The sequence below is a fragment of the Wyeomyia smithii genome, chromosome 2 (assembly GCF_029784165.1).
Source record: "Wyeomyia smithii strain HCP4-BCI-WySm-NY-G18 chromosome 2, ASM2978416v1, whole genome shotgun sequence".
Taxonomy (NCBI): Eukaryota; Metazoa; Arthropoda; class Insecta; order Diptera; family Culicidae; genus Wyeomyia; species Wyeomyia smithii.
This window is the reverse complement of record NC_073695.1, coordinates 181,574,547-181,591,116: the sequence shown is the minus strand read 5'-3', so window position 1 is coordinate 181,591,116 and position 16,570 is coordinate 181,574,547. Positions and strand designations below refer to the sequence as shown.

At 37.6% G+C, this 16,570-nt stretch overlaps 1 protein-coding gene across 1 annotated transcript in view; it reads left to right on the top strand.

Annotated features, from left to right (window-relative positions):
• Positions 1 to 6,995: 6,995 nt before the first annotated feature.
• Positions 6,996 to 16,570, top strand: part of LOC129724083 (uncharacterized) — an 84,055-nt gene continuing 74,480 nt past the window's right edge. Inside the window, exon 1 of the mRNA XM_055678702.1 lies at positions 6,996 to 7,780. Coding sequence (XP_055534677.1) covers positions 7,708 to 7,780 — 73 coding nt within the window. The 5' untranslated portion in view covers positions 6,996 to 7,707. The remainder of the gene's footprint in view (positions 7,781 to 16,570) is intronic.

Here is a 16,570-nt window from a genome sequence, read left to right as displayed (position 1 = left end):
CCTCTTCCTTTCATATACTTGCTTGTCGACGCATTTATTTCTAGTCCAACTCTTCTAGCTTCCACTTTTAGACTGGCGTAGATTGACTCCGCCGTCGCTGAGTTTCTTGTAATAATGTCCAGGTCGTCTGCGAAGCCTATGAGAGAGCTCTGCCGGTAGCCTGTCCATGCCGGCGGCTCTGTTGTTCTTGAGTGACCCAATTTTCCGTTTGATCTCCAGGATATCGGGAACTGGGACATACTGTCGTTTGTAGGTAGTCCAAGGATAACTTTCCTTCCGCCTCCTTCCGTTGCTCAGCTATTGAGGTGCTTATCGAAAAACTGCTGCCACCTGTCAACCACCTCGCGCTCGCTTGTGATCAGGTTTCCCTCCGCGTCCCTACACAAAACTGGACTCGGTGTGTAACCTTTACGGGATTGGTTCACCTTCTCAAAAAACTTGCGCGTATCGTTAGCCCGAAACAGTTGCTCCAGCTCTTCATGATCTCTGTCCTCCTGCTGGCGCTTCTTACTCCTCAGAATCGGGATTAACTCATTTCCACGTAGGTATTTAGCCGCGTTCTCTCTTGTGGCAAAGCTTAGATAGTTTTTGCAACACGGCCTCTCCAATGGCCGAGTGTAACTTCCCCCACCCATCGTCGAGAGTCGAAGATCATAACTCTTCCTTGAAAGGTAGTGCCTCATCGAGTAGGCGCGCGTAGTTCTCGGCAGCCAGCGGGTTGGTCAACTGCCGGATGTTTGGCCGGGGAGGGCGGTTCCGACGTGTGTGAAATACCGTGGAATGTTTTGAGCGAAGTTGATGCATCGTTGGCCGTTGCCGTTCGTGTCGATGTGTAGGCTGTGAGGCCCCATAAAAAATAATTAATATCCCAGATAAAATAATTATCTGAAAAAGCTATTTTCTTTATCGACTTTTTGGTTATAAAAACTACAAAAAAAAGCTAAACAATGATGGCTGTCCGATCACGGAAAAATGAGAATCAGATAAGTTTAAAATTTCCTGAAAAACCAAAAAAAAATAGAACTAGAACGTTTGGCTTGATTGGTATACCGTCTTAATCAAAGTTGTAGACAGTAATTTTGTCAAAAATTTTTTTTAAATTAACATGCAAATAGTAATTGTAAAATAAATATCTCGAAAAACTCACTTTTTATTTATGGAGAAATAAAACCATAAAAATATTGAATTTGTTAAAATATAACAATTTTTCCGTATTTTTTACACTCTTTGGAAAGACGAGACACTCGACGCAGGAAATAGTCCCGACGTTTGATTAATGTCAGCTCAGAATCCGGTACATTTAGTTTTGCGATTAGTTGTTTCCCACGACAAGTGCCTATTAATGATTAAAACATGGTTAGCATCTAAACGGTTTGTTTGATCGGTATAGTGTATTCGTAAAAATTGTAGATAATGATTTTGTCCTTTTGAAAATAATTAAACACAGTAAAAGAAACTCAAGATTCATAAAATAAGAGCCATTTGAAATATATACAGTCATGGAGAAAATAATAAATACATTTGCAGTTTTGATTAAATTTACGTCATGTCAATCAAGTCATGTTACGTCATTACGATTTGCAGACACTCTCTTTCAAAGAGGAACGGAGAAATAACTGAAATTTTTCTGTGTCGGTGATTCCGAAAGTTTTTTGCGTGAGTTATTGTTTTTAAGGTGGCGAAAAAAATAAATACAATAATGAAATATATACACTACCCGTCATAAGTTTGGAATCGCTCTACTGAGTATTGCAACACCCAGTTTGCAACACCCCGAAAAGTTTAGCATCACTTAAAATGGGCAGATTTATGTAACCCTATCTTTTGTATCTGGAAACCTAGAGTTGTGGTCTTCAGTAAGGTTGCTCTGGAGGTCAAGGGCTTGTAATTGGCAGACAGAATAGTGCGGAATTCAGCCGCAACGCCGCGCTAGTGTGCATGTAGTTTCGAGTGTTTCGAACGGTATTTAGCTCAATAATCCCGCCATTTAGAGAGTTGCAAAGTTACTCGAATGATCAAGAGTTTCTGGTTGGCTAAGGGCATCTTCAGCGGTGATCCAAATCGTTGTTTTGATCTATTTTTTTTGGAACAAACTCAAATTCACTGCTGCACCGGTGGTGTAAATTTTGTTTTATACCAGATCTAAATTGAAGAAATTTGAAACTGGTATACGTTTTGGTCTATTTTTGTCACTTTTTGGAACAAGAAATAGATCGTTCTAAAACCCTTTTGTACGCTACCAATAGGCGGGTAAATGTCATATTTTAATTGAATACCTCATTTTTAGCTATTTCCATATAAGCATTTTGCGAATGTTGGGGAATAAACAAAACAAAGTTTTTTTATGACAATTCACAATTCATTTTTGTGGCTTTTCTGAAGAATAAAATAAACAGGTTTGTCGTTTTTGGCTTCTAGGAAACCGACCAGCAAAAGGGGGAGTTCTGGAAGACCATAATCGTAGGTTCAACTACTTGGTTTGCAACAATCAGCCACTAGGATAACAAATATGTTGGCTATTTTGTTAATCGCCTTAATTGTAAGAGGCCAGAAAAATGTTCCTCGAAGACACTGAACTGGAAACGTTCAAAATGCAGGCTTGTTCCAATATCTTCAAAACCGAACCCAAGTTTAAAGAACTGCAAGATTCTAAAAGATTGATGAGACGAAAATGGAAGATGAACATCTACGCGATCAAATATTTTTCGCTATCCTCCGAAGCCCTACTTGTAGCAGAAATTTTTCGATCATACCAATCCATCATGAGAAATGTCACTGACGCTCGGGTCAAACCGTCAAATCCATAAAGTCTTGTGGATATGAAGTGTCTTGCCAAAGTAATCGTTTAATGTGCGTAAAAATTATCGAATTTCCGTTTGTTAAATATTGAGTGCTTTTTACTATAACAAGTCTCATAAACTGATAGCATGGGGTATTGAATTGTGGACAGTGTGACAAAATTCAGCGGTTTAAAACAACAAGATATACAACACCGGTGCGGAGAACGAATAGTTGGTCTATAATTACTGGTTCTATTCAGGTTTCGCTGGTGTAAATCTAGTATAAATTTGTTTCAAAAATAGACCACCACTGAAGATGCCCTAACAGTTTAGTTCCAAATTTTTCTTCAATGTGCTGCTAGTTTGCATGAAGTTTTTAGTGTTTTCAATTTACTCTATCTTAAAGATAGTTGCAATATTTAGTAACACAGTAACACTTTTTTACGCAATGCTATAAGCACTGATTCTTAAAACATGACGAAGTTAAACCAATTTGAATTTTGACTTTTAGATCACTTCACACAATACGTAAGGTTGTGTGTGTTTATTATAAAGAAGTGCCTTCATTTGAGAAGGTTAGAACACGTAGCATGCGACTGTGTTGGTAAGCTGACAGTTAGATCACCAACATTCACAATCTGTTTTACAATGGGGAAAATTGACGATATCGCGACTAAATTGATTACCTCGGCTGCAAACAGTTGCAGTAGACATGCCTTAAATCCGATGTTGAAGTATTTGAACACCATAGAGGGCATTTAGTATTACTTTCCGCTGCAAACTGAAGACCGAACACGCAACGCCGTCGGCTAATACAGTAGCCAGTATACAGTAGCCTTTGACCTTCTGAACAAGTTTGCTAAAAACCGCAACTTTCTAGGTTGTCAAAAACACAAAATATCCGCCTATTCCAGGTGATGCTAAACTTTTCGGGAGGTGTTGCAATATTCAAACTGGGTGTTGCAATACTCAGTAAAGCGATTCCAAACTTATGACGGGTGGTGTATACACAAAACACTCCAACTAAACTTAATTTTTTTACGTATCGTTAGCAAAGTGGTTTTTAACGTTACAAAACTCACTTCCAATATTTCGGGGCTTGTCCTTTGTTTTGTAAAACCATATGGGTCATTTTTTACGAAGTGACCACGAAAAAGCACACACTTGGACACGACCATCACAGATTTTGCTCAAAGTTGGGAGAATTATTCATCTACTGTCTCTTTGGAAAAATCCCAAATTTGGTGTCGATTGGAGTACCCCCCGCTCTGTGGGACCCCCCTCTTTATTGCAAAGTCGCGCAGTTTTTGTCAAAAATCTCTTTTTTTTCTTTTTCTTACAATTCATAGACGTAGGATAACCGAAAAATACTGATAGATGATTTTTGAAGAAAATAAACCAAGGAATCCAGGAAAAATATAAGTTTTGACCGGAAGTGTTGCCAGATAAATTATTTTTGTATTCGAAAACTAAATTTACATTTTTCGGCAAATGCAGCCATTTTTATTTTAAATTTGATAATTTCATCGTGTTCCTTGGAAAATTTCACAGAAGAAACAAATATCATCTCGAGGTAATATGAGCCAATCTCGAGATATAACATTTTTACGAAAAAAGTTGTAAACTTCGTAATTAATTTTTTCACAATTTGTAGACGTAAGATACCCGGAAAATAGTGATAGGTGAATTTTGGAGAAAATAAACCAAGGAATCCAGAAAAAATACTATTTTTGACCAGAAGTGTTGCCAGAGAGATTATTTTTGTATTTTAAAACGAAATTTGCATTTTTCGGCAAATGCAGCTAATTTTATTTCAGATTTGATGGTTTCAGCGTATTTCTTGGAAAACACTTATCCCCCCGTGGTAATATGAGCCAATCTCGAGACATAGCATTTTTACGAAAATAGTTCTGAATTTCGTAATTAATTTTTCGTAAAAATGTTATATCTCAAGATTGGCTCATATAACCACGGAGTGGTAAGTGCTTCTTACGTAAAATTTTCTGAGAAACACGATGAAACCATCAAATTTAAAATAAAATTAGCTGCATTGGCCGAAAAATGCAAATTTAGTTTTTAAATACAAAAATAATCTATCTGGCAACACTTCCGGGCAAAAACAATATTTTTTCTGGATTCCTTGGTTTATTATTCTCCAAATTCACCGATCACTATTTCTCGGGTGTGTTACGTCTATAAATTAAAAAATAAAATAATTACGAAATTAACAACTTTTTTCGTAAGAATGTTATATCTAGAGATTGTCTCATATTACCTCGAGATGATAGTTGTTTCTTATGTGAGATTTTCCAAGGAACACGATGAAATTATCAAATTTAAAATAAAAATGGCTACATTTGCCGAAAAAAGTAAATTTAGTTTTCAAATACAAAAATAATTCATCTGGCAACACCTCCGGTCAAAACTTATATTTTTTCTGGATTTCTTGGTTTATTTTCTTCAAAAATCATCTATCAGTATTTTTCGGAAATCTTACTTCTATGAATTGTAAGAAAAAGAAAAAAGAGATTTTTGACAAAAATTGCAATAAAGAGGGGGTCCTGGAGAGCGGGGGGTATTCTAATCGACACCAAAATTGGGATTTTTCCAAAGAGACAGTAGATGAATAATTCCCCCAACTTTGAACAAAATCTGTGATGGTAGTGTCCAAGTGGCATGTACACTTCGTATGGAATGACCCATATTTTTTCTTCGTGGTATGTTTACCACCAAGTTTCCACGACTAGAAGCTGAACTAGCATTTCACGCTGCATTTCCGATGTTCCATAAGTCTGTTCCATTCTTTAGATGATGCTTTGTAACATATTATTTTTGTTTCTTCTGATTTTTTTTTTGGTCTAACAGTATATTTTTTTGGAAGCACAGAATGACTATCTACAATTTTGATGCTGACGATTTACCAATCAAACAAAACTTCTGGCTTTTTCGGAAAGTTTTACCTTTGTTGCCTCTCATTCCTCCATGATTGAACAGCCAACAATGTATTGCTACTTTTTTCAATTTTCATGAGAACAAAAAAAATAGATTTAAAAAAAATGAACTCTTTCATACCTAATTAATTTTATATATACTTTTTTTAAAAGTTTTTTTCAAAAAAAAAAAAACAAAAAATAAATAAAGTGTATGTTTTTTTGGAAATAAAAAGTTATAATCTACAACTTTGCCGAAGGCGTCATACCGACCCAATAAACCGTTTTGGCTTTGAAAATATTCCTAATCATCCTTTTCAACATAAAATTTGCATGTAGCTTCTTAAAAATTAATAATGAAGTGATTCAAAAAAAAAATAAAAGCACAAAATGGCATCTTTCGCCCTTAGGAACAGCTATACAAATTTTCATCCAAATAAAAAAAAATAGAAAGAAATGATTTTGTGGTTACTGTGGAATTGCTTTAATAGCAAAACATGACATCGTTTGCTTATAGAAACATCTGTTTAAAGTTTCAGCCAAATCAAAAATACTCGATCAAAATCATTTCCCCTAACTATCGATCAAGACATTCGAAATCCGTTCAATGCTAGTAAGGTTGAGTGCATTTGAAAAGGGCACTTTTTCGTCACTCTTTTCACAGCATGCCACCCTACTCAGTGCGTCTGTACTTCTACATCCAACAACAGCACTAAGCGAAGAAAAGGTAACATTAATTTTCCGTCATGTTTTTGCGTCCGATAATAATTAGGTAGCGCCGGCATCCACCCCAACACGAGCAACTCCGGAAATTTCTTTCACCTACAAAGCAGCAATGGTCAGTAGTTCTTACACGTTTTATTTGCGCAGTCGATCTGGTCGATTGCTGCACGAGCGAGACGCTTCCATGCGGTAATTATGCAGACCCGGCACATTCTACACACCGCTACTATCCATTAAACTAACGTGGACTCAGAACGTCGAATCAGCCAGGTATGAACTCACTTTCACCTTAACCCATTCCGCGCTACTATACATCTTGCAACGCGTTCATACTTCGTAGAGCGGCCGTGATGATGATGCATGTGCACCGTCGAAGCATACGTGTGTAACATCGCGGACTTATTTTGTTTCACCGATCATTTGTCTCAGGCGATGCATGTCGCACGGCAACCGTTGCTGCTAAACTATACAGCATAAAGCCTGCCCACTGTGGGCTACGAAGCGATGGGTGGCGAAACTGATACAAAATATCTCTCACAATCGTAGCTAGCCGTCAGATGGTCAGGTATCTACAGACGCAGACGATTCAATGGCATAGGAATATGCTGCCATCAGCGCCAGTTGCATGTTGGCAGTCTCCGCACGCGGTCGCATCGCAAGTTGTTCGCTCGCATAGTAAACGACGGAAATACGGAACACTAGCACGGAATACCTCGCGGCGGTTCGCAGGTGTTTGTTTGGCTTTTCGCGTGGTTGATTATTTGCCAATCAGTGCTGTTTTGATTTACGCTCCAGTCAGAACGGGAGACATACTGTGGGGCTGTTCTTGTGATCTGTGTGTGATAAAGAGTTCAGTTTTACCTGAAGCGAACCGAATGAGCGGTTCCCAGGTGTAAAAAAATATTGTGCTGACTGTAGCGTGGAGAAGCAGTGACCGGTTTGCTATCACAGAACAGTGCAACTTTCATTCGTTCCACTAATTCATTAGCGCGAATTCTAAGCTAAGCTAAGCTCTCGTTCGATCCGGCGACTAATTCTACTTATGTAAAGGTTTTGTGTTGGCACCGTGCGGTATTTTTGTAACGAATTTTGGACAGTACTTTCGTACTTGCTTCATCAACTGCCGTCAGCAAGAGACGTCAGCTTGGGGCAAACGTACCGTTTGTTATTTTTACTCTCGGTACAGAGTGCCGCCCGAATCCGCAACTCGGTGGAAATAATCTTGTAAACACGTTTAGTTGTTCGCATCAACCGCCACTTCCACCGGCCTCAACATGCTCCCAGCGCCGGTTAGCCTGAGCAAGTTCTACAATCGGTTGAGCATTCTAGTAACTGTTTTCATTACCGGTGAGTTGCTACATTTGCATACTTGTATTACGCTGTTAATTGAGAGCTGATTTTTCTTGTATTGTTCATTAGAAGACTAATTTTATTTTGAACATTTAGACTTAACGTGATAAAAACCCTGTCCGTGTCCTGAACTTCCGTGGTACACCTATCCTAGGTCGGATGATAGATTCAAATTTTGCCACTCTGATGATTGTTGTTATTCCCCGGATCGCTGCGATGCGGGAAACTTTTGATGCTAGTAAATAGCAAACGACTTCACAAGAAAACAGCGCCAAAGAACCGGCCCGAAGGTTGCAATGAATGAACGTAAACAAATATTCTACCCACCGGCCTTGAGTTTAAATTGTTTTTGAAATAGCAAGTGTTCGAAATAACATCAAACAACTGATTCGCAAGAAAACATCGGTTGGACTACTTTGAGAGTAAATGGCGCTACTGTTCAGCTTTTGCACAGCGCCGGAGTAAACCCTTCATGAGTGAAAATTTTTCGTTTCTTTTGTATTTTTAATATTTTTATTTTCAATCAGAGACTACTCTTATAATAAGTAATTTTTATAGCATGATTTTTAAATTTTTGGTTGTCAAATTGAAGAACAATTACAATTTTTAAAATATGGAAAGGTTCATCATACAACGGAAACCTTAATTTCGGTAAATGTTCGAATGAAGTCTTTTTACGAGGTTACTCAATAATTATAAATACAAAAAAATAGTTGAAACAACTACTCTAGAAAAAACAAATTGCTAGTTCAAGCCAACTCAGTAATAAACTCAATCATTCTACGGCCTGAACTGCAATAATCGTGTAATTAACGCGATATAATGTACTTTGATAAACCAATTCGCACACGAAAACCGTAGACTATACAAATTTCTTCTGGTAATCACAATGATGATGACGCTATGCTACTAACTTTACGCTCGACGATGGTTTATTTTATTCACGCTAATTAATCATATCGTGTTACCGGTGTTGGTAAAGCCGCGTTAGCTGCCATAAACAACCCGAATCTAGTCAATCTTATCTGCCGGCCTTGCCATTTGGCTGGAAGCTTTTCGAATTACTTGGCATACGAATAGTGAGACAGAAACAAGACAAATACGACCCTAAAGCGCTAGTGGTTCATTACCGAGAACAGTAAGACTCAATTAATATTAAGTAATTCTCGATCAACTTTGTTAACATTATAGTTACCAAAACTAAGGTATTTGGTTAGTAGTATTTACCAAAAATAATATATGATGCAATTATACCTTCCTCAGTCGTAAGATTTCCTCTCGAGAGAAGATACGTGTCGTGAGTTTGAATTACGAAATCTTATCAAATATAAGATTAGATATACACAGTCATTGTCTAAATTGTCATACGAGTACATATTCAAAAAAAAAAATTTACATACTAAACATGACTGAACAATAATTTTCAAGTCCTCTCAATGGAGCCAGCTGATCGGCTGACAATAACTAACTTTGATTGTTTTTATTTTCTCTAAAGTTGCGGATCATTCAATGAAATGTAATTTGCAGACTGGTCAAAATTGTGGATCAATGTTGGCAAGTGAATAACCCAAATTTAGTGCCCTGCACTAAACCGCATTGGTCCAAATTTAAATGACATTGATTAAGTGTAGGCTACGCCTCGATGAGCTTAAAGTTTGTGAGGGATAACGAGTGAATCGAACGTCATATGAACAATTAATGAAGTTCCCAAGGAAGTTCGACTTAAAAAGTAATTTAAGTGTTTTATTTTACCTTCATTATCTTGAGAGATACATTGAAAGCTTTACCTCGTTATCAATAGCCTCTTTTGCCAATAAAATACACATTGCATCGGGTTAGTCACCGTCAAATTTATGTGTATAATTTAATATTGGTAGAAATCGCCAACGCTCTCTGCAAACATTTCGGCGTTAGTTTAGTTGATAATGAGTAAAAGTGACTGAATGTTGATCACGCTTTCAACATCCAGTCACTTTTACTCATTATCAACTTCGGTTTTAGTTATATTAAAAATTAATCCAAGTTTTCGGATCAGTTTCGCGTTTTTTGGGAGATTTTCATTATGATTAGTAGGTATAACACCATAAACACACCATTGCATTTTTTTTCTAATACTGAGCAAAACCAGTAAAAAATCAGAATTCGCCTAGAATATCGTGCCTTATCAAATCGGATTCATTTGGAATGCACTTTATCGATATAAATGAAAATCTTTTTGCTATTTGTGAAGGCCTTGTTTTTTGAGGAGCTCCGTAACCGCAAGGGTACAGAGTCCGCCTTGGTAAGCGGGTGGTCGTGGGTTCGAATCTTAATAGAATCAGGCCATTTGGTTGCCAAAGGTCTCTAGCATGGGTTGATTCTCAGGCTTCCCACCATGTACCTTTCCTTCAATCTGAATTCTACAGTACCTCTGTTGACTCTCCTTCTAACAAAAATAAGTCCCTGTTATAATAAAAATTGGTGTGAGTAACGTATGAAAGTTCTCTCCAGGGAATTGTAATTAGGCGATATTGTTAGGAGGGACAGAGGCTTGGTATGGTAGAGTAGTGAGCTTGAAACGGAAGGTAAAACTTACACACAAGCACGGATATGAATGATAAGCGTATCATTTACTTCAATAGTGATACTGCCAATAATAGGAAGTGCAGAGTATAGAAAACACTTGGGCAATATCACAATAGATATAATCTCTGGCCGCAGTGATGAGTCCACACAGGAAAAAAGGCCTTGTTTTACTTCTGATAACTCCTTAAAAAATATGCCAATTTTGAATTTATTTTCATTATTATTTTTGATTTGGCTGAAACCTTACCCAGATGTTACTATATGCTAAAGATATCATTTTTTACTATTAGTATTTTGCTTTGATCACTACTAATTTTTAAGAAGAGTTTTTATAAAACTGGTATTGATTATTACAGGTATTTAAAGAGTTAGAACAGTTTGATCGGCGAGACGTCTTTAGTTGATAATTATCTAAAACTCAACTGGACATCCCAAAATGGGCAATATTAACCCTCTAGTGCCCGAATTAATTTTCAGACGGACTTCGAAAAAATCATTTTGAAACTTAATAAACATTTTTTTAAGTATTGATTGATGCTTTTTAGAGTTTCAACTTAAGACCGTTTGGAAGGCGGCACTGGACTCTAGGGGGTTAAGAGAGAAAAATCACAAGGGTTGTATGCAAAGCCACGACCGCCACTGTTACTGACCCAAAAACATTGATTTTAGAGCCGTAAGGGGCCATCCACATACCACGTGGACAGCTTTGGGGGGGAGAGGTATGTGTCATGTCCACGGTCTATACCAAATTTTTGGAATTCATATGAGCAGCAGTCCAGGGGGAGGGGGGTCGAAAAAACGTTTAAAAAAAATTTTTCCATTAATCATTCTCCATGTTATAGAAGTTGCAATTCCATGATTAATAGGGTGGGGAATCGTTATATGGAAAAAAGGAAACTTGATAGCAGAAGGCCAGAACCAAGTTTTTTTTTGTTCTTTTTGGGGCCCCAAACAATCCTAAATTTATCGGAAGTCGATTGGTTTTGTCTCCGCTTGGCGCATTGCATTTCAAATTTATATGGAGATTTGTATGGAAAACCCAACTTTTTTGCATTTTCCAATTTTCCAAAGACATTAAATAGCTAGGGTGTGCCATAAAAATTCTGGAGATGTTCAAAGTTGAGTATGTCGAAATTTATGTTGCAAATCATTGTTTCTGCCAACACTGCCAGTGTACCGGCGTCAGTCAGATTTCCATCAAAGTAACCTCTGAAACACGTTGTAAATTCTACCTATGCCTAGAATATTGACCTAAATTTGTTTGCTTGGTCCAGCTGAGTGTATAAACTTGTTACGACAGGTTACTTCTGATGGGAATCCTACTGACACCGGTACATTGGTAATGTTGGCAGATAACAAGATTTTCTGTATTCAAATCGACATACTCAACTTTGAACAGCTATAGCTCTTCTTATGGAGCACCTAGCTCTTCAGTGTCTTCGGCAAAGTTGTTAGACATCTAAAATACTATACTTTAACATAATGTAGTGCATTATTAGAGTATTATTGAGCTCTCTAGAAAGGTAAATGCAAAAAAGTAGGTTTCCCCATATAAATTTTCATACAAATTTGAGATGCAATGCGCCAAGCGGAGACAAAACCAATCGACTTCCGGTAAGTTTAGGGTTATTTGGGGCCTCAAGAGGAACCAATAAAACTAGGTTCTGGAAAATCGATCATTTTTCCCCACCCTAATGATTAATCAACTCAACAGTGAGAAAAAAATTTTACTTTTCTCAATTTGGAATATAAAAATCCACTTTGTTCTGCAAAGTTGTAGCAAATTTTTAAAGAAACTTATTTGTGGAGGACATCATAACTCTATCCATCTATTTAAATGGACTTTTGTGGAATTTTCCATAGATTTCTACTGAAAATCTGTCTTGGCTATTTAACTTTCTATAGAGATTTTCTACAATTTTTGCTACAACGAAACAAACAATATCTTCGAAGAAAGTTTATTTTTATCTCACATATATTTCTGGTTGTTGATGGTTTTTACTAGAATCATGCGCTAATTTACACTAATTACTCTAAACTCAAAAAATAATGATTTTGGAGTTATAGTGTCTTTGGTAAAATTGTTCTATTAATTATTCTCCATTTTATAGAATTTGTATTTTTGTGATCAATCTATCTAACAGTGAGAAATGAGTTATATTTTTCTCATTTTTGCATATAAAAATCCACTCTGCTGGGTAAAGTTTTAGCAAATTTTATAAGAAACAACTTTGTCGAAGACACTATACTTGTATCTGCTAATTTAAATGAACTATTGTGAAGTTTTCTCTAGAATGCCCCTTAAAATATTTTTTTTTGATATAACTTTTTATAACGATTTTCTAAAATTTTTCAATGTTCTGCAATGTTGTTCAATGTATTAAAGCTCACCGAAGAAAGTTTGTTTTTATTTCTCAAATTTATTTAGTTATTACAGATTTTTATTAAAATAATGCACTTATTTATTTACAAATATCTACACAGAAGACAGCGAGAGACAAATGTCTATACCTGGATAAGATGATGTGTTACTTGTACTTAAATATAGAAATGGTTCAGTCCGCAGATATTTGCAGATTTTAATGATATCTGTTAATCAGTAATAGCATTGTTTCAATAAAAATCGTCAATAACCAATTAAATATAAGAAATAAAAATAAACTTTCTTCGATGAAATTATTTGTTTTTTTGAAGGCGAACAACATCGTAGAACATCGAAAAATTGTAGAAAATCACTACTAAATATTATATTGAAAAACCCAAAATTAATCCACCTAGCGCAGCGGTGAGACCCAGCCTTTCTCTTTCAAACTTATTATTTGTTTGAATAGATTTACATGAAACCTCCAATTAATAGAAAAAAATACACCTTGATAATTTCTGCTGGATTTATTTTGCACTCTAAATAAGAGGTTTCTGTAAGCCAAAGGCATAACTATACCGAACCTTTGGGAAGTAACATGGAATGAATATGTTTTAAATAAATGATGCGTTTTTTTTTTTTGTTCCTGGTATAATCAAAACGTCACTGTACTCATATATAGGTCGGACTCGATTATATATCATTTTAGATTCAACTTTTTATAGTAGGAAAATTTTCCCTGATGAACAACAGCCTAGAATGATCAATATGAGATTTTGTGGAACAGTATGATACCCAGAGGCCAAAAATCAACTTCAGACGCTATTTTAAATTCGTGGATAGTAGCTTCCAGTTTCATTACCCGTCGTGTAATCTTTGAGTTAATAGACTTTCATTGTTTTCAGAACTTAATACATAACGGTTGAAATAAAAATTCGATTATGATTAAATGAAATTGCAACCAAACCTCTCATTTGACACTAAGATTGTTGAAACTAATCCAGCCATCTTTGGGAAAACGAGTGAATTTGAAAAGTCATCGGAACATGTTTCTTTTTACAACTTTTGAACCACATGCCTAATCATTATGAAATTCTTTAGATAATCCTTAACTAACCCGTTTATTTGATACCAATATTGTTTAAATCGGTTGTGTAGATTGTGAAATAATGAAGTTTCGTGACTTTCACATTTTGATACATTACAGACAAAGTTACAGTCCGATTACAATGAAATTTACTAGGATGTTATGAGGTTATGTTTCTTTTCATAGCTGGATTTCGCATTTTTAAACATAACAGGCAATGTAAGAGTCCGATTGCAAAACAAATCAATAGGGTCATATGGGGCAGCTAGACCTTCCATTTAACAATAATTTTATGAAAATCGGTTCAGCCATCTCTGAGAAACATGAGTGAGATTAAACAGTCTCCAGCACACTTTTATTTCCATGACTTTTGAACTACATGTTTAATCTTTATAAGATTCAAAAGTTAAGGGTTTTTTAGGTAGCCCGTTCACTTAACACCAATTTTGTTCAAATCGGTTGTGTAGTTTCTGATATAATGATGTAACGTGATTTTTACATTTTGATACAAAACCTCTAAACTAAAAATCCGATTACAATGAAATTTGATGATTTTCATTCATTCTGTGCCGAACACGCATCAGTACTGGACGTGTTTGGTGATCGGTCCGATAGAGTATAAAACAAAAGACGTGTGAACAAGTGTTGGCATTGTTTGCCTGGTCAAGTGAAATAAATCCGGGTTCAAGGTCGTGCCTTTGTGCAGCTGTTTCGCATCGTGACTGCCAGCTGGTGCGTAAGCCGATTTGGCTGCTGGCTGGATTGTGCTACAGCAGTGGACGAGACACAAACGAGGAAAAAGAAGAAGCCATCAGTGTCTGCGAGTTGTATCGCTGTGTGGAGTGATCTCACACCTGGCTCGCTGCTGGTGGCTGTTTGGTGCTGCTGTATTGGTGCTGCTGGCTGTAACGGCTGCTACTTCGAACGATCGGACAACCAACCTTACTGGAAGGGAGAAATAAAAAGGTACGTGTTCTTGTCAGCGCTAGTGCGCTAGACTTAGCACGATGGATGTAGATCCCTCGCCTCCCGCGCCACCATCCCCGAACCCCTCTGACCCTGACCCTTCTGTTACCCCCTCCCCTGTTCATTCTTCAGTCCCCCCTCGCCCCAGGCTTTACCCAGACGGAGCCCAGGGCAGCTATACTGTTTATTTTCGGCCAAAGGCAGGACCGAAATCGAAAAAGTTGAACCTCTTGCAGATTTCTAAAGACCTGACGAAGGAGTACAAGGGCGTGACCGAAATTTCCAAGGTCCGGCCTAACAAGCTCCGTGTCGTGGTCGGTAACCTGAAAGAGGCCAACGATATAGCTTGCTCTGAGCTCTTCACACGCGAGTATCGCGTTTACATACCCGCACGAGACGTGGAGATCGACGGTGTCATAACCGATTCGAGTCTGTCCGTCGAGTGTATACTGCAAAGTGCCAAAGGGTGCTTTAAGAACAAAACGTGTCCCGAAGTAAAGGTGCTCGACTGCAAGCAATTGCGGTCAGCATCGATCATCGGTGGCAAAACAGTATACACTCCGTCAGACTCGTTTCGAGTTACGTTCGCCGGGTCTGCACTACCAAGCCACGTCTCGATCCACCGGGTTCGTCTCCCTGTGAGGCTCTACGTGCCCCGCGTCATGAACTGCCTGAATTGCAAGCAGTTAGGCCATACAGCCGCCTACTGCTGCAATAAGGCACGTTGTGGCAAGTGTGGGGAGTCTCATGCGGAAGATTCTTGCAGTGTTAACGCTGAAAAGTGTATTCACTGCGGAGAAAATCTGCATGAGCTCTCGACATGTGCGGTGTACATGCAGCGCAGGGATAAAATAAAACGGTCTCTCAAAGAGCGTTCAAAGCGTTCCTACGCTGACATGCTGAAGAAGACCGTTACCACTTCTCCCGTTACTTCGAACCCCTTCGATCTGTTGTCCTCTGATGAAACCGATTCTGACGATTCACCAGCGGGAGCATCTTACGCCAATCCTGGGGAGTCTAGAAAGAGGAAAAATATTTCCTCTCCTAAACTTCCCAGAAAAGGTCCTAAGATTTCTCTAAGTGAAATGAAAGTTACAAGCAAACCAAACAGTGCTGCGGAAAAACCGAAGCAAACTCCTCCTGGGCTGGCAAATTTAAAGTCCCAGAAGGAGTTCCCAGCACTGCCAGGAACATCTAAAACCCCAGTTGCTCCTTTTACACTCCCAGTTGATGAAACAAACTCTGGATTAGTGAAATTTTCTGACATTGTGGACTGGATTTTTGAAACTTTCAATGTACCCGATCCAATTAAAATTTTTCTTACAGCATTCCTCCCAACAGTTAGATCATTTTTGAAGCAGTTGACTGCCCAATGGCCTCTCCTTGCAGCGATTGTATCCTTCGATGCCTAATCCAACTGCGTATATGAAGGATTCTATCTCTGTCTTACAGTGGAATTGTAGAAGTATTTTACCAAAAATTGATTCGTTTAAAGTTTTGATAAATAAAAACAAATGCGATGCATTTTCCCTTTGTGAAACTTGGCTTACTTCAAATATTGATCTCAACTTCCATGATTTTAATATTATTCGCCTTGATCGAGACACCCCATATGGAGGAGTACTTTTAGGGATTAAAAAGTGCTATTCTTTCTATCGTATTAACCTCCCCTCGATTCCAGGCATCGAAGTTGTCGCATGTCAAATGACAATACAAGGTAAAGAGCTTTGTATTGCCTCAATATATATTCCCCCCAGAGCACAGGTTGGGCAACGGCTGCTCTTTGATTTAATAGAACTTCTTCCCT